Genomic DNA, 25,372 nt, shown 5'->3' on the forward strand with positions numbered 1-25,372 from the left:
GGCAGGCAATCAGTAGCGTCAATATTGCTTCCTCAGTTTTGAGCAGAAAGATTGCCTTGCATTTCTGATCGTCTGATGCATAATAGTTGATGAGTGATGATCCGGATTACCTTATATTCGACTTTTCAAACAACTATCGATAGCAATATGAATCGGGGTTGTAAAAAATCATTTTTGAAGTAATACTTCTTTTCCGGCGGTGGACTAAAAAATTACTTTTTGACAGGAACTGTCAAAAGGATTAGCAAGTAGCGCCATTTTATCCCAGTGCGGTAAAAAATTATAACAGAAGTACTTACCAATCTTAAATAACTGAGCAGCTACATGTGCATTATTATTGTGCACTTAATACAAACGCATGTTCACACGATACGAAGTGAGTTTCTCGCCAAAAGCCCAGTACGGAGATCACGCTTAACTTTCCTATACGATTTGACATTCGAAATGAGATTATTTGCGAAATTATCTATCTAAAAACAGCCTATTAGTATGACCAATGATCCATTTATCATGACTACAAAATATAACGGTCTGGATAATTTATGCTCATATTTCTTTATTTTTCAACTCATGATCCATTTTTTTTTCTCACTACGGACATACAAAAGCCATATACTTATAAAAAATGGAACTAATTTTTGTTAAAAAAAGCAGCATTAAGTGTTGTATGTTGTTCATCCACATGAAAAATACAAAATAGCGATTGATCCAGATCTTTTTATTTTGTAATCATGATCTATATGGATCATTAGTCATAGTAAAACGAACATTTTTTTGCGAAGTAAAGAAGACAATCCTTGTGTTCACACTGCTTTTTATCTGAACATAATGGGGTGGACTTACGTTAAAATAAATCGGCTGAGTAAGTCCAATGTAAACATAGCCCAACAGAGAGACCTGTCAAAACCTGTCTCCGAAAAATCTCAATTGACCAAAACTAAAATTCTGTTTGATTTCTTGTATAAAAACGAATAACCAAAAACACTTAAGATAGACCAAATTACGGGACCCATTTTCCCATTCTTTACCATCGGTCAGGTCATATTTAAAATCCCATTTTTCCCCAATCATAAACTGTCATATAGCGCAGGTAAAAAGAATTCCGTTCCAATTCACTATGGAACATATATCATAATTGCTGTTTAATGCCCCATCTCCACTTACACTAAATCTAGATTTAGCGTGGGAGATTTAAATGATGTTTCCACAGGCATGAGATGATTTATAAGAAAATTTATTTTGACAGTTCTACAAAAATCGGATTGCAATTTCAATACTTCTGGATGAAACTGATTCTTTCACTGTCTTAAACCTTTATTTAATTTATTTAAAGCAATATTTCGCGAAATTGTGAGAAAATTACAAAATAATTAAAATCTTCCATTAGGGGGTTCACATTGACTAACTTACCGGACAGTAATCAGTTCAAATAGCAGAAATGTCAAAAAAAATGTCTGAGCTAAGTTATTCAATGTCAAAACCAAAAAGTGTCCGAGCTAGATTATTCAATATCAAAACCAAAAATCAATTACTAAACTTGGTAATTTCTGTAAAGCTTGTATAAATTCATAAAGCAGGCTTTTCCGAAAACAATTTTGTTTTCGTTTATGTTTCTTTAACAGTATTTAAACAACTTATTAGAAGTTGTTAAACAAGTTCGAACTTCTATAAGCAATTAAATTCTGAAGCAAGCTCAATACAAGTTGTATAAAAAGTAGTACCTGCGAGATCTCAATTTATAGAAGCTGTTGTGCTAGTTGGGTCTAGCTCCTCAGATAAGCTTTATAAAAATAAATTAATACTAAAATAAAAATCAACATAAATGCAACACAATTTAATTTCTTATTATTTCTCCTCGTTTTATTTCCCCTCCTTTTATATCCTCCCTCACCTTTTATTTCTCCTCCACCACTTTCGTTTGTTGATGACAAACTTTACAGTAGTCTTACAGTGTACTTCTTCCCACACCTATAGGATCGAATACCACTTTCGGCTACTGATGAGAAACTTTACAGGAGTATTTCATTGCACTTCTCATAAGTTTAATAGGAGTGAAAAAAGGGGGCCTTTTTGATGATAAACAGGGTTATATGAGTCTTTTAGGTGTGAAATTAGTCATGACGAGAAGCTTCTCACCATCGTTATAACATCGAAATAGTTAGTTGGGTGGCCGTCGGATGTGTGTTCACATTATCAAAATACGATCCGGTCAGACCAAATGGCAGCTGGTCTGTCCGGTAAGTTGGTCAATGTGAACCCGCTTATTATGACATTTTTTTCATATGTTGTCAAAAAAGAAAATGAGTGCGTTCAGCACATCAAAATCTGTGTGTTTGGGTATGTTTGATTTCCTCATTTTCGATTTCGATTATAAGGCCGTGTGTGAATTGGGCTAAATATTTAACCTCTGTTAAATTTTTGACACTATTGAGGTGAATAAAAAAATTTTCAGTTGTATGGCTTAAATTTTTAACAACTTAACATTTTTTATTCACCACAATAGTGTCGAAAATTTAACAGAGGTTAAATATTTAACCCAATTCAAAAACGTCCTAAATCTTGTTTTGGGGAGATTTATATTTGTATGGTAAATCACGTGATTTAGAGGCCGTAGGCAAATCACCCAATTTTTTTAGATTTTTTTTGGAAAAATAAATTTTTTAACTCACCACAGCTGTAAACCAAAATCGAAAAAAGGAATACGGTGGCACTACGGTATGGAAAAATTCCAAGCCGGAAAAGTTCCACACGGGTAATTGTATGAACAAAATTCCAAACCGGTGATTTACGTCAACGTTCACGTGTGGAAAAATTCCAAGCTGGAACGGCGACGACGTTTACATGAGAAACTTTTCCACACGTGAACTTTGACTTTCTGGTTTGGAATTTTTTCATACAACTACCCGTTCCCGTAGATACGCATCTCTTTCTGGTGTCGTCATTCCATTACTACTATTTGCCAAAAGTTTCGCGAAGTCTGTTGTACTAAACAAAAAATCGATTCTTTTTTAATCGATATAATTATGTGAAATAAGATGTGAAATTTTTGAAGAACCTAGTCGGCTTTCTTTAATCAGAATGGTATTGTTTTCTATTGCAATATCTTTAGTCCTGAACTTATTAGGTATGTTATTAGAAATTAATGAATGTTACCTATTAGAAATAAAATTTGTAGTTTTGCAAAAAAAAAAAAGTGAGAAGTATTACTTCAGTCGCGTGTACATGTGTACACACACGTTTTTTTTTTAATGCATTTCTTTTCCATTACAAATTAAAAAAAAATATTAAGGTATTGAAAATGAAAAAAAAAATTGCATTTAAAAAAAAAAAATATTTATTGCAACTGAAAAAATTTGCTTAAAAAAAATATTTGTTGCAACAAAAAATATTTTGCATTAAAAAAAAAACAATTATTGCAATTACAATTTTGACTCTTTGGTCTTACATAAGGTTCAATATTAAAGTTTAAATTGTTAAACTCAAAAGAATTTGATTTTGCTCATAAAAAAGTGATTAAAAGTAAGTAATTTACAGCTGCAAAAATGTGATGTTTTATCTCATCTCAAATGTTCAAACCCTCACAACAGAAAAACTGTTTGATGAATAAGTCTTTGCATATTAATTTCAGCTTCAATAAATAAGTCTCAGTTTAATCTAAAAAACCGTAAAAAGGCCTTTTTTGATAGCTTTTCTAAATTAATCTCAAATGTAAGAATCCTTAAATTTTCTGTAAAGTCATCCGTTGTTAAGATATAGATAGTCAAAAGTATGGTTTTTGGTTTGATGACTAATATTGCACTTTAAAAAAAAATCGTAGAAGCCTTTCTTAAAATAATAATCATTTTATCACAAAAAATTTCTCAGTTTTTTTTAGAGAAAAGTAAAAACAAAAAAAAATTTGGTATTTAGTTATTTTAGCATTAGAAATAATAAAGTATTTAGTTTAAAAATCCTTAAACAAGAGAAGTGTAGCTTTCACATGCTTTTTGGTTTGTCATGATAGGATCATTTTTACTAAATACAGCCTATCGAAAATCACTAAAAAATCATGTTCCCTTAATTTTTTGGGCTAGTTTATTAAAAAAAAAAATATTTAATGCATAAAGGATATGACCCATTTTTGGGCCCAGGGCGTACACTGACGAGACAAGTATCAAATAAAAGCTTATATTGAGCTCTATTAGTGAGCCAAATATTTTCAAAGCTAATTAAGCTAAAGTTGAACAAAATTATATTAATTTAAAAAAAAAAATTTTTTTTAAGTTTTTTTTTTTGTTTAAAATATGGTTTTGTTTGAAGTAATGTAATGTATGTATATGAAATAAAAGGATATTGATTAAAGATTGAATTGGCGTAAAAAAAAGTGTATGTCAAAGTTTATTTTTTCGAGATATCAGTCGTAGAAATCAGTCTTAAGGAATTTTTTTCAAAAAAAGTCTAAGAACCATATATACAAAAATACTGAACATAAGTTAAGGATATTAATATCAGTCGAAAGGTATTACTTTAACCTTATATTTGGTACCAAAATTGTTTTTCTAGGTTCTATACTTCGGATGCTATAAAGATATGTTTCGGAAAAATCCGATTTTTCTGATTTTTTCGTCCCCAACTTCAGACTCAAATATCTCGAAATCACCAAAACCAATTTTGAAAATATTTGGCTCACTAATAGAGCTCAATATAAGCTTTTATTTGATACTAGTCTCGTTGGTGTACGCCCTGGTCCCAGGCATCATAGAAAAATGGGTCATCTCCTTACCCTTATGCATTGAGTTTTTTTTAATGCAGGAATTTTTTTATTTGCAATGATTTTTTTTCCAATTTTTTTCTGATTTGATGTTACTATCATTCCAAAACTTCCTGAGTAGGTATCATTTTTTCCAATATCTTATTTAACCCTTTGAGTGCCAAGCTTTTTAGGGCCGTACAATTTTGCATAAGGTGGCTATCAAAAATAGGTGACACGGTTATTGAGAAGTGAAATTGGCCGGCAGTTGGAGTTTTTGGAACCTTTTTAGGAATCGTCACGGATATTACGATTTTAACATTTTTTGGAAAATAGTTACTGTTAGTAAATTTGTTGATAATGATGGTTAGGGAGATAATTACTGTCTTAAAAAGCAGTCAAACAATGTTCACTAATTAAGTTGGCTTGTACTTCCTTCCTGGCTTCGATTTGATCCTTAAATATGAACTTTCACTCACCATTGTGTTAAAATAAATGATCGATATGAATAATTTAAGGCAATTCTTCCACAGAGTAGAAAATAGAACTATCCACTATCGCTATCCTAATTATAGTTCCAGCAGTAGTGTTTCCTTCCTTCCTCTTGTTCTTCTTCCACTTCAATAGATTGTTAATTGTTATAGTTCGTCATGATTATTATGTATATGACACAATTTCCATAAAATAAACTCAAAACTATAGAAATTTTACATATAGATAACGGAGTATATATAGAAATGAAGTGCATCATCAACTGGCAGCAGGTTGACTTCCATATAATACAGAATCGTCCATTACTAGATGCTTTTCCAAAACTGCAATCTATGAACTGTATATTGCGCACGTCATAAAGCTGCTTATAAATTCAATCCCCCCTTTTTCTCTACTATATCCTTTACTACTATAGCCTCATCATGATGGTTTTTGTAATATAAATGCATACTTTCGAGGACGAAGGGGGCTCAAAAATCAAGGAGGAGAGGGTATATATAGTCAGGACAGGACAATTGCATTCCCTGGTGAGGATTTCTCAAATAATTAACTTGATCCAATGCGGCAGGTGGAATGGTAGCTAGCTGCTATATCCTTACGTTTTTCCACTTGTGTATAATATGAAGTGTGTATGCATACAAAAAGAGAATGAGAAAGAGAGAGAGTAGTAGGTATAGTTCTGCCACACAGAAAATCCATGGCCGGATGGACACTGTCAGAGTGATGCAAACGGAAATGGAAAATCAAATAATCTCGACCGAGATTAATTTCCCAGAGGCTGTTTGTGTATTGTGTGCTCATTGCTGCTACTGCAGCTTGGTGTGTTTGTGTGTATGCGTGTGTTTACTGTGTGCATGAGAAATTGACTATAATGTCCTTGTTTGAAGGATATCCAGGTTAGTTATAGAATCGCGTATTGTTATATATGTACGTTCCTTTGTGGTTTAGAATCGTATGATGCTTGTAAAATTCGATTTGTGGTCAATTTGAAATAAAATACACCAACTCTAGAGCAATGGATATAGTTCGAAAAACTTCAAAAACAAAAAGTTGAAGTTTTTGAAATGAATCAGCCGGAAGTAAGATTTTTATAATTAGGTAGGTATCCAATGGCTAATAACAAAAAGGGTATAGGTAGAAGTTACATGGGTACATGATACATGCCAAATGCCATGATTTTGAATAGGTCAAAATTCAATGTTTGAAATTGAATATACTTACATATTTTTTTTTTATTTTGACTTGCTCTATAAAACTAGCTAGTTCTAAAATTACAATATTGGTAAATATAAACTGACAGAACTACGAAGAAAATAACCTATTGTTTCACCTGTCCGGTTCATCAAATATGTGACTGAATTTTTTGATTCTAGTTTTCTGGAAATTACAAACCCTTCTTTCAATGTAAAAACTCAATCTCAACTTCTTCAAATAAAATGAAAAATACTCCTATTTATGCTATATTACACATCGTGCTGAATTTTTGAAAAAATAATTTTAAATCTCAAACTTTTTAAATTTAAGATTTATTTTATCTACGATGAAAAAAATTTTCAAGCAACATGTTCCGCTCACTAATATAATGAATAACAAAACAAAAAAAAAAAATTGAAATTTTTTCGGTTTTATTTTTTGGTCTTGGATTTTTTTTCCCAACTTAACCACTATTTGGATGAACTTATTGTTCATTCAGCTTAAATTGGCTTTTTTTTAAAGCTCGCAACGATCACTTCTTGCTGAGATATTGAACTAAGAATGGAAAGGATCTTTTTGTCTTAAAACATCAATATCTCAACAATTGTTGATGGCACAAGAAAATTATCGAGGGTTTTAAAACTCACTAAGTTTGAAGTATCAAGAAAACCAGTAATGTTGATGTACCTAATATGAGCACAAAAATTCTACAAAAATGTCGATTCAATTCATCGACGCATTTGTTTTTGAAGTTATACTTCTTATGGGAGGGTGGGTATGAAAATTTACTTTTTGACAAGAATGTCAAAGGGATTATGACGCGATCACCCTGGGTAGCAGGGCTGTCGTTTCACCTTTAGAGTAGGCAGTACTTTAGTATTTAAAAATGCAGTACGCCGCAGTACGGCAAACATAAAACACACAACACGTTGCAAGTTACATGTTTCATGTGGCAAGTTGCATGTGGCAAGTCGTATGTGGCAAGTTGCATGTGGCAAGTTGTATGTGGCAAGTTGCGTGTGGCAACTTGCATGTGGCAAGTTGTATGTGGCAAGTTGCGTGTGGCAAGTTGCATGTGGCAAGTTGCGTGTGGCAAGTTGCATGTGGTAATTTCCATGTGGCAAGTTGCCAGGGTTGCAAAAAGCTCACATTTCAGCTCAGCTCACAGCTCAGCTCAAATTTGAGCTAGGTACCATAGCTTAGCTCATTTGAGCTGAGCTGAAAGTGAGCTGAGCTAAAAGTGAGCGCCCCAACTTCCAACGCCTATATCTCGGAATTTTGAAAAAAATGAAAAAAAAAAATTTTTGATGCCAAAAGGTAGCGAGGACTCTAACCTACATTTGGGTACAACTCCCATCCCTGTAGGTGCACGCGTTCTCAAACCGGGTGAACTTAAAGGTAAAAAAAAAGTTAAGCCCGATTCTGAAAAAATAGGTATGATGTGGCGGTTTAACATGGAAGATGATTTTTTAAAAATCTGAGAATGTGCAAAGCGTAGGCCCATGACACAAGCTATCATTGGGTATCACTCCCAAAAATTGCTCTCAAGCGGTTTAGCTTCCAGGAGCATTCAAAGATTCGGGGATTTTTCGAAAAAAAAATTTACCCCAGCTTTCAAACGCGATTTTCTCGGAATTTTGAAAAAAATCGAAAAACCGGATTATACCACTATCGGCTAGCTGAGAATATAAGCTTTCATATGGCACCACTCCCCTGTCTCTAGATCAAAGCGTTCCAACGCGGAATTTTGAAGAAAATGAAAATAAAATTTTTTGATGCCAAAAGGTAGCGGGGACTTTAACCTACATTTGGGTACAATTCCCATCCCTGTCCACGCGCTCTCAAACCGGGAGAACTTAAAAGTAAAAAAAAAATAGGCACGATTCTGAAAAAATAGGCATGATGTGGCGGTTTAACATGGAAGGCGATTTTTTAAAAATCTGACAATGTGCAAAGCGTAGGCCCATGACACAAGCTATCATTAAGCACCACTCCCAAAAATTGCTCTCAAGCGGTTTAGCTTCCAGGAGCATTCAAAGATTCGGGGATTTTTCGAAAAAAAATTTTACCCCAACTTTCAAACGCGATTTTCTCGGAATTTTGAAAAAAATCGAAAAACCGGATTATACCACTATCGGCTAGCTGAGAATATAAGCTTTCATATGGCACCACTCCCCTGTCTCTAGATCAAAGCGTTCCAACGCCTATATCGCGGAATTTTGAAGAAAATGAAAATAAAATTTTTGATGCCAAAAGATAGCGGGGACTCTAACCTACATTTGGGTACAACTCCCATTCCTGTAGGTCCACGCGTTCTCAAACCGGGAGAACTTAAAAGTAAAAAAAAAATAGGCGCGATTCTGAAAAAAAAGGCATGATGTGGTGGTTTAACATGGAAGGCGATTTTTTAAAAATCTGATAATGTGCAAAGCGTAGGCCCATGACACAAGCTATCATTTGGCATCACTCCCAAAAATTGCTCTAAAGTGGTTTAGCTTCCAGGAGCGTTTAAAGATTCGGGGATTTTTCGAAAAAAAAATTTACCCCAACTTTCAAACGCGATTTTCTCGGAATTTTGAAAAAAGTCGAAAAACCGGATTGTACCGGAATTTTTTTTTTATGATAAAAAAAGAAATATTTTACTAAAAAAAAATAGAAATATATTTACTATTAAAAAAACCAAGAGAAAAGATCACGAAAAATTATCTGTTTTATTTATAAAAATATCTATGTGTTAAAATAATTCCATTAATAACTAGAACCAAACATCTTAAGCTATGGTGTTATATAAAAGTTTAAAATATCTTCATATTTCATTATACTTTCCAAATAAAAATCAATGTATCCTCTCACCCATCACAGCTCAGCTCAGCTCACTTTACCTTAGCTCACCCAACAGCTCAGCTCAACCATCAGCTCAGCTCACTTTCAGCTCAGCTCAAATGAGCTGAGCTATGGTACATTAGGGCGTTCGTTATTTTTGAATCAAGTTCCTAAGTGGGAAAACTGTTTCTAAATACAAAAAAAAAGACCCATAATTTTTTTTCACACACAATTCTCATAAAATTACCATATCGCACATTTTATGCGCAATCATTTACTTTCGTTAACCATATATAGTACGTTCTGAACCGCACAACATGAGTAAAGTTCACAGATTAAATTGAAAACTACATGGACGCAAGGAGGATGAAAGAATTAATTTATTGTTCACTTGATAAAAATGTAAAAAACGAAGTGTGGATTAATTAATTTAATAATAGAAATTAAAAAAATCAAATGAAATTCATTTATATATGTATACTGAATGAGAAGTATAACTTCAGTCGAGTGTACATGTGTACACACACTCTTTTTTTTTTTTTTCTTCTTTTATTCGATCGATTTTTATGTCAAATTACACTGTGCTACAAAATAAAAAAAAAAAAATACACCCGAGAAATAACATAGTGTAGGCTGTTCGTATGGTCGAATAATGCATAAAAATATTTTTGTTATATTTTTGGAACCCTCCATTTTTTTTTATTTACAAAAAACCATTTTTACAGACCTTACGATGTAATCTATCAATATTTCAGTCATTTTTCTAACAACTCTCAATATGTTATATGTTTTTGGAAAGAGGATTTCCAGACCTTTTGAATGATGTATATAAGTCTATTGTTTAAACAAATTAAGTGTAGGTTTTTATCCCACAAATCTTGAAAAAGTGATTTTTTTCCCAATTTTTTCAACTTTACCCAATTTTTTTTGCAAAATAAAACAAACAAAAAAATAAAGTAAGGTTATATTCTGAAAGAATATACATTTAGGCACAAATTGGCGTATTTTTTTATTGAATTTGACCAAAACTGCAGAATCTATGCTATTTTTTCGTAAATAGAAAATGTGGCTTTTCATGATGTGAATTGCAAGGTGCACAATAGGGTGTTCATTATTTTAAAATAATAAGAATGTCTATGCTCCTAGGATCTTATATGGTTGGAAATAAACTAAAAAAAATATTTTCCAAGTTTCAAGTCTCTAACTTATATCTAACCTGTGCCGCCAAGCGGTTGAAGTTTCTTATGGGAATAACATGGGGTTTCTTGGACCTTGTTCGATCAATTTTAAATTCCAGCCAAACCATTCGTTCAAAAAATTTAAAACTTTACAGACTCAAATTTAATAAGTGTAGCTATCATGTGAAAATTTTTCAGATTTGTAATTGTTATAATTTTAGAGATTTAGCTTGGTAAAAAAAGTCATTTTTTCAGACTTTTTCAAAAATTGCTTTTTACACGTTTAATGCAAAAAATTTAAAAAACATACATTTTTATTCACAAATAAGCATAGCATGTATATTTAAAATGCAAATTCAATTCATAGTTATATAAAAAATTAGTTTTGTATTCATTCTTCAAGTCACATCGATATTCAAAAAACGTGTTCCCGATTTAAGAAAAAGTACTGTAGTAAATAAACAAAAAAACTAATTAATTATATAACTTTGAATTGAATATAAATTTTAAATATACATTCTACGCTTATTTGTGTTTAAAAATGTATGTTTTTTAATTTTTTGACATTAAACGGGTAAAAAGCGATTTTTGAAAAAGTCTGAAAAAATGACTTTTTTTACCAAGCTAAATCTCTAAAATTATAACAATTACAAATCTGAAAAATTTTCACATGATAGCTACACTTATTAAATTTGAGTCTGTAAAGTTTTAAATTTTTTGAACGAATGGTTTGGCTGGAATTTAAAATTGATCGAACAAGGTCCAAGAAACCCCATGTTATTCCCATAAGAAACTTCAACCGCTTGGCGGCACAGGTTAGATATAAGTTAGAGACTTGAAACTTGGAAAATATTTTTTTTAGTTTATTTCCAACCATATAAGATCCTAGGAGCATAGACATTCTTATTATTTTAAAATAATGAACACCCTATTGTGCACCTTGCAATTCACATCATGAAAAGCCACATTTTCTATTTACGAAAAAATAGCATAGATTCTGCAGTTTTGGTCAAATTCAATAAAAAAATACGCCAATTTGTGCCTAAATGTATATTCTTTCAGAATATAACCTTACTTTATTTTTTTGTTTGTTTTATTTTGCAAAAAAAATTGGGTAAAGTTGAAAAAATTGGGAAAAAAATCACTTTTTCAAGATTTGTGGGATAAAAACCTACACTTAATTTGTTTAAACAATAGACTTATATACATCATTCAAAAGATCTGGAAATCCTCTTTCCAAAAACATATAACATATTGAGAGTTGTTAGAAAAATGACTGAAATATGGATAGATTACATCGTAAGGTCTGTAAAAATGGTTTTTTGTAAATAAAAAAAAAATGGAGGGTTCCAAAAATATAACAAAAATATTTTTATGCATTATTCGACCATACGAACAGCCTACACTATGTTATTTCTCGGGTGTATTTTCAGTGTCGCACCGTGTTATTATAATCTTTAAATGAAAGTGTTTTTTTTTTTTCAGTTTTTAATGCAATTTTACTGACAATAATGTACCTAGAGATTTATGGAAAAAAATTGTTTTTAATTAACATTGTACTTTGCTAAACGAAATCGCGGTTGAAATTTCAAATGTTGTTTTTTAACTGTTTTGGATTCGTAAAAAAAGTGGTTGTCTGTAAAGCCGGTTTACGGTCGATGATTTTACGTGATATCGTCGAATGAGCAAAAAGTATAAAAATAATTTATTAAAAATAATCATTTCTTATGAAAAGAGTGAGAAAATCACTTCCATCACCCAAAAATCCATTTTTTTTATATGACAACCTATAATACATTTTATAGGGTCAATGTGGGTAAATGTAAACAATTTCATGTCTTTTTTTTCTTTCGACTTTAGATTTTTTTATGTTTTCACGGAACAACTTGAATGGTATCTTCAAATGCAAATATGAAATGAAGGCAATTCTTCTTTATAAATATAAACAAATATTTCCCAAATTGTTTACATTACTGTCAAATATGGCATGTTTACAAATACCCCACCATGTTTGTGTTTTTTTGCAAATTCGGGGTAAATGTAAACGGTGGTATAAAATTTAGAATTTCCTCTTTATCATATGGATAACAACTTGAAAAACGTTCAAGAAGGTATTTGACAAAAACTTTTTCAAATTCCAATAAAAGTTTTTGTTTTCTTCCTTTGATTCTTTATATAGGCGCCCAATATGCATCCTGAGCAGCTCTGAACGTAATATTTTTTGTTTTTTTACGTCAAAGGCCGATTTTGCAACATCATCCACTGAAAATGATGGTGTTGGCTACTTTAAAATGTGACTCCGCGGCACTTTAGCAGTAGTAATTGACTTAAAATATGTTATTTTTATTAAAACCAATAATTTCACCAAAAATGTATGTTTATATTTACCCCCAGAATACGTTGTTTACATTTACCCATTATGAAAAATATTCTGGGGTAAATGTAAACACATGCAAATCGACATAAATGTCCTGTATTTTAAAATTTGCTTGTATCACATAGAATCTACATCAAAATTAAAAACAAAAAAATATTTGCAAATTATACTGACTTTATTGAATCTGCAAAAATATTTAATTTTTCTGAAAGACTAACGACTTGTTTGGCACTTTAAAAAATTATCTTTCACGGAAAATACGCTCGTCGAATGAATTCTCTCTTGACAGCAATGAGCTTGACGTATAAGTTAAAAGATACATGCGTCCGCGATTTGTACTTATGTATGCATCAAATAGATTTAACTGAAGCTTGTTATGAGCCATGTTTTCATTTACCCCTGTTTACATTTACCCACATTGACCCTACCATCTGAAAGCCTATTATTTTAGCTCTTAATATTTATTAAGCTTATGCTTGTCTACAAAAAGAGCTATAATTTTTTGAACCCAATCAGTTTTCATCAAAAAAAAGCAAAAATACCAATCTTTTTTATCTTCTCACGCCATAAAATTAATTTTTTCTTCTTCTTCTTCTTCTTCTTCTTCCTTTTTTCTCGGCGCTGTTATGATCTCGATGTCGAGGGGATCATAACCTTCCCACGTTACTGCTTCACACTAGTGATCCGCCTGTGGGGTTCGCCGGGTTGACCTCAGAAATCGGCGGCAAGCCTCCCGGTTTTGTATTGTTCCGTTTCTGAGGCCAACTGAATGCTGGTGTTTTTGCATTTGCTTGTACCAGGAGTTTTTAGGCCTACCTTTCTTTTTATTTCGTTTAATTTTTTCGTTTCGATTTTTCGTTTTAATTTTTTCTTCAATAACCTATATTAAATTTTATATCATAAGAAAGCTCATTATTTCACCTTTCATATGACGCTTCAATCATATTTCTACGATGCCTACAAAAAAAAAGTTAGAATTTTTTTAAGCCAACCATGTCGAAATTTCAAACTGAGAATATGGTACTTCCCACACTGGTGGCTGGTCATGGGCAACAGATCTCCACAGAAAAAATTGTGACTACAAAATTGATTGAATTTTTGCATTGATATAGTTCTGCCTATTATCTATCTTTAGTATATTAAAGTTAAGTTTTAACAGAAATTTTTTAATGGGCATTCACCAAAGAATCTAATGGGTTTTGATATACCTTTGTCAATGTCCATTATTTTATGGACTAAAACCACACTGAATTGACTTTTATTTTGAAAAGTTAAAAGTCTCTATCAATTTATTTACCCGTTTTGAATTAATTCAAAATGTTTTCATAAAAAATACCACTAAATTACAGGTATTTATGAAGTGTGTTACTAAAAAATTTAGTAGAATTGTAAAAACATGACACAAAATTTTCAAAATTTGCAAATGTCTTGAGTAACTTGTACATAAAGCAGATGGTCTATTTTACCATATATTCGGCAGATTTACTGGCGCATACTCCCAACCAGGTTTTTTTAAATAACTTTCCAGCTAAGAAAATGAGCTACAGGAGCCATATTAGACTTTAGGCAAAATTGTTAACAACTAATAATTTTCAAAAATTTTAAAGATTTACTAACTCGAAAAAAATCGTTTTTTAATATAAATAAAATTTTCTTTCAATTCCAGGTGACGCCGCTGCAATGAGGACGATCCGTTAGCGGCATTGACTATGGGACCAGAGGCATGGGCGTGTGTGCGGACCCTGGGTCTTACCGGTGGTGTCAGGCATTAAGCCGGTCGCGATCATCGTTCGCCACAACAACAACAACAACAACAACAACAACAACAAAAACAACCAAAACTAATAAATCAACAACAAAAACTACTGCAGTAAAAACTGCAACAACAACTTATCGTAAAAACTATTCAATCATATCTCGAACAACGCAAAATCTAACCGAACTCTTCAAATCCCTGGAGCTGGTCTTTCTTGTTTTTGTGATACTAACAAAAACTACATTTGCCAATATTCCAGGTATGTTAAAAAAAAAAAAAACAAAATCCTTCTTTCAATTTATTTTTCCACCTCTCTCTTACCTTTGATTCCCATGAATAATAAAAGTTCTATCCAGTCAAAAGTGAAAAATTACCTTTTTGTTCTCTCAAGTTGTATGTTCAATTTTGTTTCGCAATTCAATGGATTCAATGCGTCGAAGGTATGATCATGAATTCGGTTTCAAAAACGTCATCGATGAATTTTTGACTTGACGCTCTTAAGCCAAGAGAACAAATAATCATTCCAATATTTCGTTTTTGGTTCCCTCAAGCTCTCAACTATCAAACCAACGTAACGCATCACCACGAATCCTGATGAATGCTCTGCTCTGTGTATGAGCAAAAATTTTCAATTTCAGGACATGGCGCGGTGAACAATAGACAGGCGATGATGATTGAGCCAGTTGACGGCTATGTTTCTGTCCCGTCCATATGAGTAGGTATTTCTCGTCGGCTCTTCTCTTCTGTGTGTACTCGATGACAATTGTTAAAAGCCGATGACACTTGAATGTTTCCCCAATCGGGAGAATGAGTGAGGTCCTTGTTGCGTGTGTATTCAATAATTTTACCCGGAAAAGGGATTTTTGATTCAATTTACGATGTGATATTGCCCAATAGCCCTTACCCCCCCTCCCCCTCGACCGAATCGACTGATTGAATTGAGGTTGTTAATTCGAGAAATATCTTGTGAGAGCGGAAAACTTTCAACATCTGCCTCTGTTCGATTTCGACTTCTTCAGGACTTATAGGCTTTCCCAATCCATCTTTTATAACATTCCATTGTATACCTACGAGTGTAAGGTAGATGGATTCTTTAGTGCGAGGACCAAAAATGGGAAGGAAATGCAAAATTAATTAAAACCTCCTTTTGGTTCTTGGAAGAGTGTAGAGAACAGAGACCTCTAGATTACTGCAGCAATCAGCAGTAAAATTATCATGCATACTGCATCGATATAAGTCACTTCAATTCACGGGGATATACCACGAGTACGAGTATCTTCGAACCCGTTCACAAGTCACTCAATAAACTTCTATGGGAGGGTTATAACTAGAGCCTACGATTTTGTTCGTGTATTTAATTACACGTGTACCCGATACACGTGTACACGTGTATCTAAAAAACTTTTACACGTGTATCTTATTTACACGTGTATTTATTAAATACACGTGTATTTATATTTACACGTGTAAATACGAAACAAAATGATTTTTTTGCTTTTTGGGGGTAAAATAAAAGTTTTTAAAACTAAACAACTGAAGATTATTGTGCAAATAAATAGTTCGAATTGGAAAAATAGTATTTGAACTTTTTGAAGACCTTATAAATAATTTATTCAAAAATTAAAAATAATGATGTTCCTTTTCATTAAAAAAAAGCTAATAAATTTTTCCAAGATATAATTGCATATTGCCTACTGTGTCGTTCTCAGAAGAAAGTGTACCAACTGTTACATGTTTTTTTTTTTTTTTTTTGTTAATCACCGTTTATTTGAAGATCATATGGTTTACTAAGTTCATAGTGAAAGTGTAAAAGGTGTTTTATAAATAAAGCGACAAATTCAATCAAAATAAATTTTAAAATAAAACTAAAATATGAAGCCAAGGAGTTGGGTATGGCAATATGCCCACCGAGAAGGGACAAATGCCTACTGTGACTTATGTAGTTCACAACAAAACAACCGTTTTTCTTGTCCCGGTGGAACAACCGGAGCCCTTGGACGCAGAGGCGGCGCTAGACGAAAATGAGGCGTGTGCTAGAATAAATTTTCGGGGCCCCTGAGAAAATGAATTTGGACTATCATTTTGAAGATACTTTATCAAATCTTCCGTCCAAGTTCAAGTTAAAAATTGTAATAACAAACTTAAGACAAAACGTTTCATTTCAATGTAAGCCCTGTTCCTTTGGGAGGTGGCAAAGTACTACTAGTAGTTAACTAGCGATTTCCAAGACAGTAGATGATAGTACTAGATTAACCAAAACATCTACTATTAGAAGACTACCACTTCCAATGGAACAGGGCTGTAGATGAAAAACAAAATACACGACTCGATCTCACGAACTTTTTCTTAAGTTTTAGATTGCTTAATTTTAAAAACTTTTTATATAAATAAGATTTTTTGTTAAATGTTCTAAAACGTACATACATATCAAAAAAAAAATTAATTCGTTCTTCAAATCAAACAAAATAACAAGATCTAGAAGGAATTTCAGCAATTTGATTTCTTTTATAAGCAAATAACGAAATTTTGCAGAAATTTTTTATCTACATTCCAAATAATTTCAGAAAAATTAAATGCAAAATTTTCTAAAATTTGACTATTCAAATAAAAAATAAAAATCAAACTTTCTTCATCAAAATATAGAAACTAATGTCGTTTTCGATTGGCTCTCCGGAAGCGTCCGGAATCATTCAGAAGCCTTCTGATAGTGTTTTATTCGCTCGAATTTGACAGCTAGAACGCTTCTGAGAAGAGAAATTCTCTTCTCGATTTCAAATCAGAATTCAAATCGGAATTCACTCACATGTCAAAAAAAAAAAACACTCAATCAATGTTTTTTGTTTTTGATTCAACAATTTATTGTTTTCTGAAATTTAAATTAATTATAAATCAAAAATTCATACAATAATGGATAAATGACCACTTTTTTCGAACATTAATTTATAATTTTCCAACTCTAACGCCATGATTTTCATTTGCAAGAAAAAAAAAAAAAATAATAAAATTAAAAATATTTGACATTTGAAATTTCACAGAAATAAAATAAAAATAGAATTGAGTGGAAGCGATTTGACCTGTTCCATTCGATTTTAGAATGTGTCAATTCTTGAGTGAAACCAATCGAAAACGACATAATAAAAACTAATTCTTGATTGCTTTTTAATAAAATTGTTATGTCGTTTTCGATTGGCAGTCCGGAAGCGTCCGGAATCATTCAGAAGACTTCTGAAAGTGTTTTATTCGCACAAAAATGACAGACAGAATGCTTCTTAGAAGCGAAATTCTCTTCTCGATTTAAAATCAGAAGCACTAATACATGAACACTAAAATGTCAACAAAAAAATACTCAATCATTCTTTTTTTGTTGTCATTCAAAAATTTATTATTTAATGAAATTAAAATTAATTAGAAAGTTAAAATGGGTACCTTAATGCAATGATATATTTTTTTAACCATTTTCTTCTTCATCGTCGTCTTCAGATTTATAATTTTTCATAATTTTTTCGTTTGGAAGAAAAAAAATAAAATTTATTTGACATTTGAAATTTCACAAACACAAAAAAAAAACAGAATTGAGTGGAAGCGATTCAAACTGTTTTATTGGATTTCAGAATGAGTGAATCCTTGAGTGAAACCAATCGAAAACGACATTAAAGAAATTTTTAGCTATTTATTTTAATGTAGAAATTCTTGTTTTCGTCAGTTTGTTCTCGGTTTCTTTTTTAGAATATAAAAATAACAATTGAATTACCAATTGGAAAAATGGAATAAATCCATCTCATCTAATTGTTGGCAAAACTCACAACTGCACAACTTCTTTATTTGATGGTTCTAAGAATGTGGTTAGGCTAGTCTTAAAATTTAAAAACTTACACTTTTCAAACAACCTGTAATATAGCTGAGTGCCATTGCTATATTAAAATAAAAAATTAAAATTTATCAGTAGGAAGAAGGAAATAAGGCCGGGATTTGTTTCATTCTTTAAACTATTGTTTTTTAAAATCACTTGTATATATTATTTCTATTAGAAAATCGTTTTTTTTTCTTTCTTTTGTATAGAGACAAAATTTATGTACATCAAAATGTAATTTTAGGAATATTGAGGACTTTTTGCTTCTTTTAATTGGTGATTCAATTTTGCTTTTGAGTCGAAGAAGGAGAGACCGGAAAAACAAAGGGGGCTCTCCCTGCTAAATACAGGAAGATATATAAGAAATTGAAATTGCTTTTGTTGATGTTTGCTTTCCTCTGTTAGATACTTATCAATCATTAAATTTTTTTTTTTTACGAAATAACAGATAAAAACATAAATTATTTGCATGTTTGTTTGAGCAAAATTTTTGATTTAAAACGGGTTTTTAAAGTTTGGTGGATTGTAAATCCGTCCGTATTTTGAAACATCATTGAATCCGCAAAATGTGTTCGAATACGGAATTTCGAACAGCGAAAATTCGAAAATTCCACTGAATAAAATGGTCCTTTTTAATCATTAAATTGGCGGCGGAAAACAGAAATGTTCTTAAGTCCTTAACAAAGTGTGAAATTGGTAGAAAGTGTGAAAAATCAGTTTATATAAATTGCGAGCGTAAGCGAGCAAAGAGTTTTTTTAAGGGAAATACAGTTTACCCATTCTTAAGCTTTACAAAAAATTATTTCATTCAATTTTAAATACCTATACAAAATTGCAAAATAGAAAAAGGAAAAAAAAAAAAAAACAGTTTTTATCACTGAGATTTTATAACAAAAAATGTATTCATTTCATTGAGTTTTAAATTAGTTGGGAATTTTAAAAGCAAAAATTTAGATAGTCCAAGTTGCTTGGCAAACTAATTATCTGCTTCACTTGAGAAAAAAAAAACAATAATCTTAAATTGTTTAATTTATTTTTTCTTTCCTACTTTAGCAAAATGGAAATCGAGTGGAAACAAGCCAATTTCAATTATTTGATTGTTTTGAATAAAGAGAAGAGACATGGTTTTTCGGATTTTATTATTTCTGAGACATTTTCATTTAGCGCCTGCGGGGCCCCTCTAAGCGCGGGGCCGTGTGCTGGGGCACACTTCGCACACCCCTTCCGCCGCCTCTGCTTGGACGGCATTTAAAGGGACTCCATGGAGTCAATTTAATTATTTTATATGTTTTGTTGCTTGGTAATCTAATCTAATCTGCTTTATTTTTTTACTTTTTAGTCGTATAATATTTGAAAGAAGATGATAATTTGCTTGGGTGGTATGAGCTCCCAAAGCCCCTCTCTTGCAATTTACCTACAAAAGCTTTTGCGATATTTAGAATGGGATAAAATAGATTTGGGGGTGTTTCAACCCCCCAATGCCCCTCCCCTGAGTTCGGACCCCAAAATATTGCGTTGCAATCCAAACTTCATATGTGTACAAAGTTCAGTTCGATACGATAATGGGAATCGGGTCAAAATTTTTTTCCAAGATTTATATGGCTAGGGTTGAATAAGAATTTCCAATTAAATTTTCCGTGTAATTTCAATGTGTAAATCTAGCCAATAACCGCAAAAACCTGAACAATATCCTTTTCATTCAATATAATACATATTTTAGGAAATCGCCACCAAATCTACCTGTTCGAACGCTATTTACACGTGTAAATATAAATACACGTGTAAATATAAATACACGTGTATTTACAAATACACGTGCTTCGGCACGAATTATTTAAATACACGTGTAGCACGTGTACCTTAATACACGTGCAATAGTAGGCTCTAGTTATAACTGCCGACGACGACGTGATTATATTTCGACGACGTATCGAGAAGGATGTTATAACACTCCTATAAGGTGTTAAAGAGAAAGATAAAGAAGTATTTTGGTCATGGAAAATTTGAAGTTTCTTTGTTCGTACATATCTCGTGTGTGTTGTAGGATTTCATTATATGAATGTGCTGTTCTAAGATTATATCGTCCTTGAGTTTCCTTAGAAGCCATCAGCTTTTGTGTGTGATAGGATGTTAGCACGTACGAATAGTAAAAGCAAATGGATGACACTTGACAGAAAGGACGACGACAACGATGATGATCTCTTTCTCTCTCTCGCTTTCTGGTGTGGATTCATTTGTAGATTTTTCGTATATATTCTTGGGATGAATGAACCAAAACGCATCGATTGAATTGATGATATACCTCGTTGAAGGATATTCGGTATAATGGACTTGCAAATCGGATTCTATGTGTAATCTTCTTTTTGATGATTTTGGTCTACTCTTAATCCGTAGAAGTGCCTCTCCTATTTGCTGTATACAGGGTGTCCCACAGTCACCGCCCCAAATGAAAACCATAGATTCCTGAGGTCATTTTAAGTCGAAAAACTTAAGAGGCAATTTTCTCGTTTTCGTCCCGTTTTCGAGTTACCACGGTTTTTATGATTTTTGCTCTCTTGTCCTTTAACTGGCCATATCTTTGCCAAACAACGTTTGATTTGAAAGATTTTTTTTACAACCAATCAAGAATTTATTACAGTTTAAGTTTGTCTCAAAACTTTTTTTTCTGCGGATAACCGTTTCTCCGCCATTTTGCATCAAAAACAATTTTCTTCGTTTTTTAAGTTGTTGTTTACACTTTCATATAAATTAAGTAAAAAAACACGTTAATAAGTATTAATTTTTTGTGCTTTTTATTAAAGCCCAGTTTATTTCCATAAAAAAAAATAAGTTTCATTTCATAAAAAAGGCTACTGAAAGTAATTAAAAAAAATAAACAAACTGAGTGAATAAAAAAATAAAATAATTTTTAAATAAAAAATTAATTTAAATGAATTAAAAACTTTTTCTGAGCTATTGTGGTTAAGAAAAGAACAAATAGACAAAGCTCAGAAAAAGTTTTAATTCATTTAAATTATTTTTTTATTTAAAAATAATTTTTTTTTATTCACTCAGTTTGTTTATTTTTTTTTTTTAATTTCAGTAGCCTTTTTTATGAAATAAAACTGATTTTTTTTTATGGAAATAAACTGGGCTTTAATAAAAAGCACAAAAAATTAATACTTATTAACGTGTTTTTTTTACTTAATTTATATGAAAGTGTAAACAACAACTTAAAAAACGAAGAAAATTGTGTTTGATGCAAAATGGCGGAGAAACGGTTATCCGCAGAAAAAAAAGTTTTGAGACAAACTTAAACTGTAATAAATTCTTGATTGGTTGTAAAAAAAATCTTTCAAATCAAACATTGTTTGGCAAAGATAAGGCCAGTTAAAGGACAAGAGAGCAAAAATCATAAAAACCCTGGTAACTCGAAAACGGGACGAAAACGAGAAAATTGCCTCTTAAGTTTTTCGACTTAAAATGACCTCAGGAATCTATGGTTTTCATTTGGGGCGGTGACTGTGGGACACCCTGTATATACTCTAACAATCTTTTGTCTGAAAGATTAATTTGTTTCTAGTTTTTTTGTTTTGTTTTGCTAAAGAGACACAGATGATAATGTGATTGTATTAAATGAAAAGAATAATTTGTTCAAAAAGGACCTTTTTAGGGATTAATTAATCTTTTCGTTGGTAATCCATAACATAAACATTATTTGGTACTCTTATGACAAAGTTGTTAATACAAGAGATGGAGGGGGAGGAGTAGAAACATTTTAATCTGGAGCCTAAAAACAAATTAGTTTTTGTTCGTTCACTAGAAAAACTCTGTTCAATGTTTAATTGTGCTGAACATTAATTATTTCTCATTGACATAACGACAAATTGTTTTTCTGTCTAGACCAAAAGTTTATGCTCCATTATACTTGCAAACTAAAGGATCATTGGTTCAAACTACGTCAGACGTATACAATACGTTAAATTTCGATCTGTTAGTGTAAATCAAATACTTAGGGGTGTATTAAAGAGTGATTTTAAATAGCAGTGATAGTACTGAGCAGCACTTAAAAAGAGTACCTATTAATAGCTGCTATTTAATCACTCTTAGGTCCAATTTATTCAGTCTCCATTATATTTAAAGTCCCCATTAAAAATAAAAAATCTGTCAAATCACATATAAAATTTAAAATTTCCCGTTTTTAATGGAGACTTTAAATTTAATGGAGTGTGAATAAATTGGGCCTTAAAAACAGAAAATTACTTTTGAAATTTCTTCCTGATTTAAAATATGATTAAAAATATGGAATACATTATAAATAAAAAAAGTTACCATTTGGGATTTTTTAATAAGAAATACCTCCTTGAATATCTGTACTAAAATAATGGTATTTAATATTGAACTCTTTATGTCTCGTAATCATTATGGTAAACTTTTCTTCTCATATCTGCTTATTCGTCGTTAACAAAATCATAAGACATGAGAAACAGAAAACTCATAAAAAAGCTGTGAAATTTTATAAAAGAGCAGTGAAATCATGAAAAGCATATAACATTTGTACTGTTCTTCCTGTTCACTTGATCGCTTTATGTGAATTATTGCATAAGAAAAAAAAATTAACAGAGCAAAATTGAATGATTTGTTGTATTTTTGATAAGACTGAGAAATGAGCAGATATTTGAAGAGCAATCGCAACTGTTCTCTGCTCAGTGGAAGAGCAAAGTGAACGATAGCAGCTATTAGAATAGCAGATTAAATCCTACAACCTTAATTCGGAGCTTACTTGCAGCAATGAAAAATACTATAAATCGAGTATTATTGAACATAAAATCGGGATTTAAAAAAATTTAAAGTTAATTTTTTGAACTTCTTATACAAAAAAGGAGATGGCACATTTTTGGGCCCAGTGTGTTCACTAACGAAATGGGTATTAAATGAAAGGTGACTGTAAGCACATTACGTGGGTAAAATATTTTCAAATTCGTTAGTGGGGTTTTGGAGATATTTGAGTTTGAAGTTTCGGATTTCACAATCAAGATTTCAGCTAATTTTTCGAACAATTAATCGTAGAATGCGTAATAATGGGTGTACAGAAATAATATTGGTATCAAATGAAAGGTATTTCTCTTGTCTATAAATCTGTATCAAAAGTTTTTTTCTTTGTTAAAAAAAATAATACATATTAGGTATTTACTTCTCAAAATGTGATTTTTTTAAGCGAGGCATTTGGCACATCGAAATATCAAAATATTCAGTGGTGACATGCACTTTTTTTTGGAATTTTTCGATAGCTTAATGTGTTACCTTTAATTTTATATATAAAATAGTTTTATAAAACATACAAAAACCTTATAATAAGCAAATACACAAAGACGCTCTGAAATATGCCTATTAAATAATAAGAATAGAAACTATAGTTCAGTCAATGGAAAAATCTTTAAAAAGCTATGACGTCAGCTAAGTTTGAATGCAGTATTGAAGATGGGTTTATCCCAAGTACAAATCTCAGATTGCGTATTGTTTGGTCTTGTGGGGCTACCGCCATTTTGAAAAACGCATTTGTCTCAATATCTCGAGAAAGACTAGTCCTACAGAAAACTAGAAAGGACTTTTTAGATTGGAAATTAATTAATCTTTCTTTTTCTAGGACATCATTTTTGTCTAGGAGTTATAATTTCAGAGTTACAGTACAGCAAATTGTGTGTTTTTTTATATTTTAAATTTTTTAAACAACCCTTAGAGTTAAGTGTGGAATTACTGAGAATGAGATAGATACTGATAGAATGAGATGTATTCTAAATTTTTTTTTAGATTTTGAAAATTTTGTTTTTGATTACAAATACTCCAGTCAAACCTTCGGAAATAAATGCACGACTGGGTTGCACGCTAGCTTAGAATGGTTAAAGTATTTTTTGTATATATCGACGGTTAAACTTCATAACCTCGTAAGTCGTTTTTTCAAGTTTTTCAGAAATCAAAAAACAATATGTTGTGTTATAGTCTATTTAATAGACCCGAGCTCCAGAGCAAAAATAGAACAAATTCGTTCAAGACTTTTTATTGGCGATTATGGTTCCTTGGCATACAAGAATACTCCAGCCAAAAGTGCTACTAAATCCATTGGTGCATTTCTGAGAAAACGGCAACACTGGTCGGTTTTCAGTTTTTTTGATTTAACTCGAAAACCAAGCCTGACTTTGAAATTGTTCAAAGACACTTTTCATAGCAAATTAAATTTTCTGTCAAGTTAAGATGGTTAAAAAATTTTAAAAATTATTTTTGACTAAAATTCTAACCTAAAATCAAAGAAAAAAAAGTTAAAAAATTGACAATTTTATTTTTTTTTACTAAATCAAGGGGCATTTTGTGTATGTAGCCGAGACGTCCAAACTTTGTACTAATGAAATAAAGTAGAGGTAAAATCCTTTGATAATATGCAATTTTTAATTTTTTTTGTCAAGAAACAACTTAAATGTACCTATTCAAAAACTAGCACTTTTTCTAAATTTTTGACTTTTTTAGTGAAAAGCAAGTTTTTAAAACTCGATAAAATCCTATTAATTGGTAACTTTTAGACTTTTAAAGTAAACATACTTCGAGGGATTGATTTAATATAAACTAAATATGACAAACAAAAAAATTTATTTGCATCCTTATGGCCTTTTGTGCAATTTTGTGTATGTGCATTTTTATAAATACGGGTCGAATGGATGGACGGAGAGCCATTAGCTTTGGTCTATTGCATAGAAGAACATTTAATACCAACTCATTTACTGTTTTCAATGGCCTGAAAAACAATTCTTGTAAAATCCGCGACCAACGAAAAGTTTCTCTTGAAAAACGAAAAAAATACTGTAATGAGTTTGAAACAAAATAGCTCAGGCAAATTAGTAAATCAAATTGCACTTTTCGCGGGACAAATTTTTTTCATGGAACGTGTTTAGGTGAATGTCCTTATCGTAAAAGTGAATTTTTTGGGATGATAAGATATCGG

General features: G+C 31.5%; 1 protein-coding gene across 12 annotated transcripts in view; it reads left to right on the plus strand.

The window, feature by feature from the left end:
- Positions 1-25,372, plus strand: part of LOC129905734 (protein turtle) — a 703,160-nt gene that overhangs the window by 539,440 nt on the left and 138,348 nt on the right. For all 12 annotated transcript variants that reach the window (XR_008770639.1, XM_055981294.1, XM_055981293.1 and 9 more), the window contains exon 3: positions 14,460-14,808. Coding sequence is in view for 11 of the 12 variants with exons in the window: in XM_055981294.1 (XP_055837269.1) it covers positions 14,517-14,808 (292 nt within the window). In the remaining variant the exon portion in view is untranslated. The remainder of the gene's footprint in view (positions 1-14,459; positions 14,809-25,372) is intronic.

Source organism: Episyrphus balteatus, chromosome 1 (assembly GCF_945859705.1).
Source record: "Episyrphus balteatus chromosome 1, idEpiBalt1.1, whole genome shotgun sequence".
Classification (NCBI taxonomy): Eukaryota; Metazoa; Arthropoda; class Insecta; order Diptera; family Syrphidae; genus Episyrphus; species Episyrphus balteatus.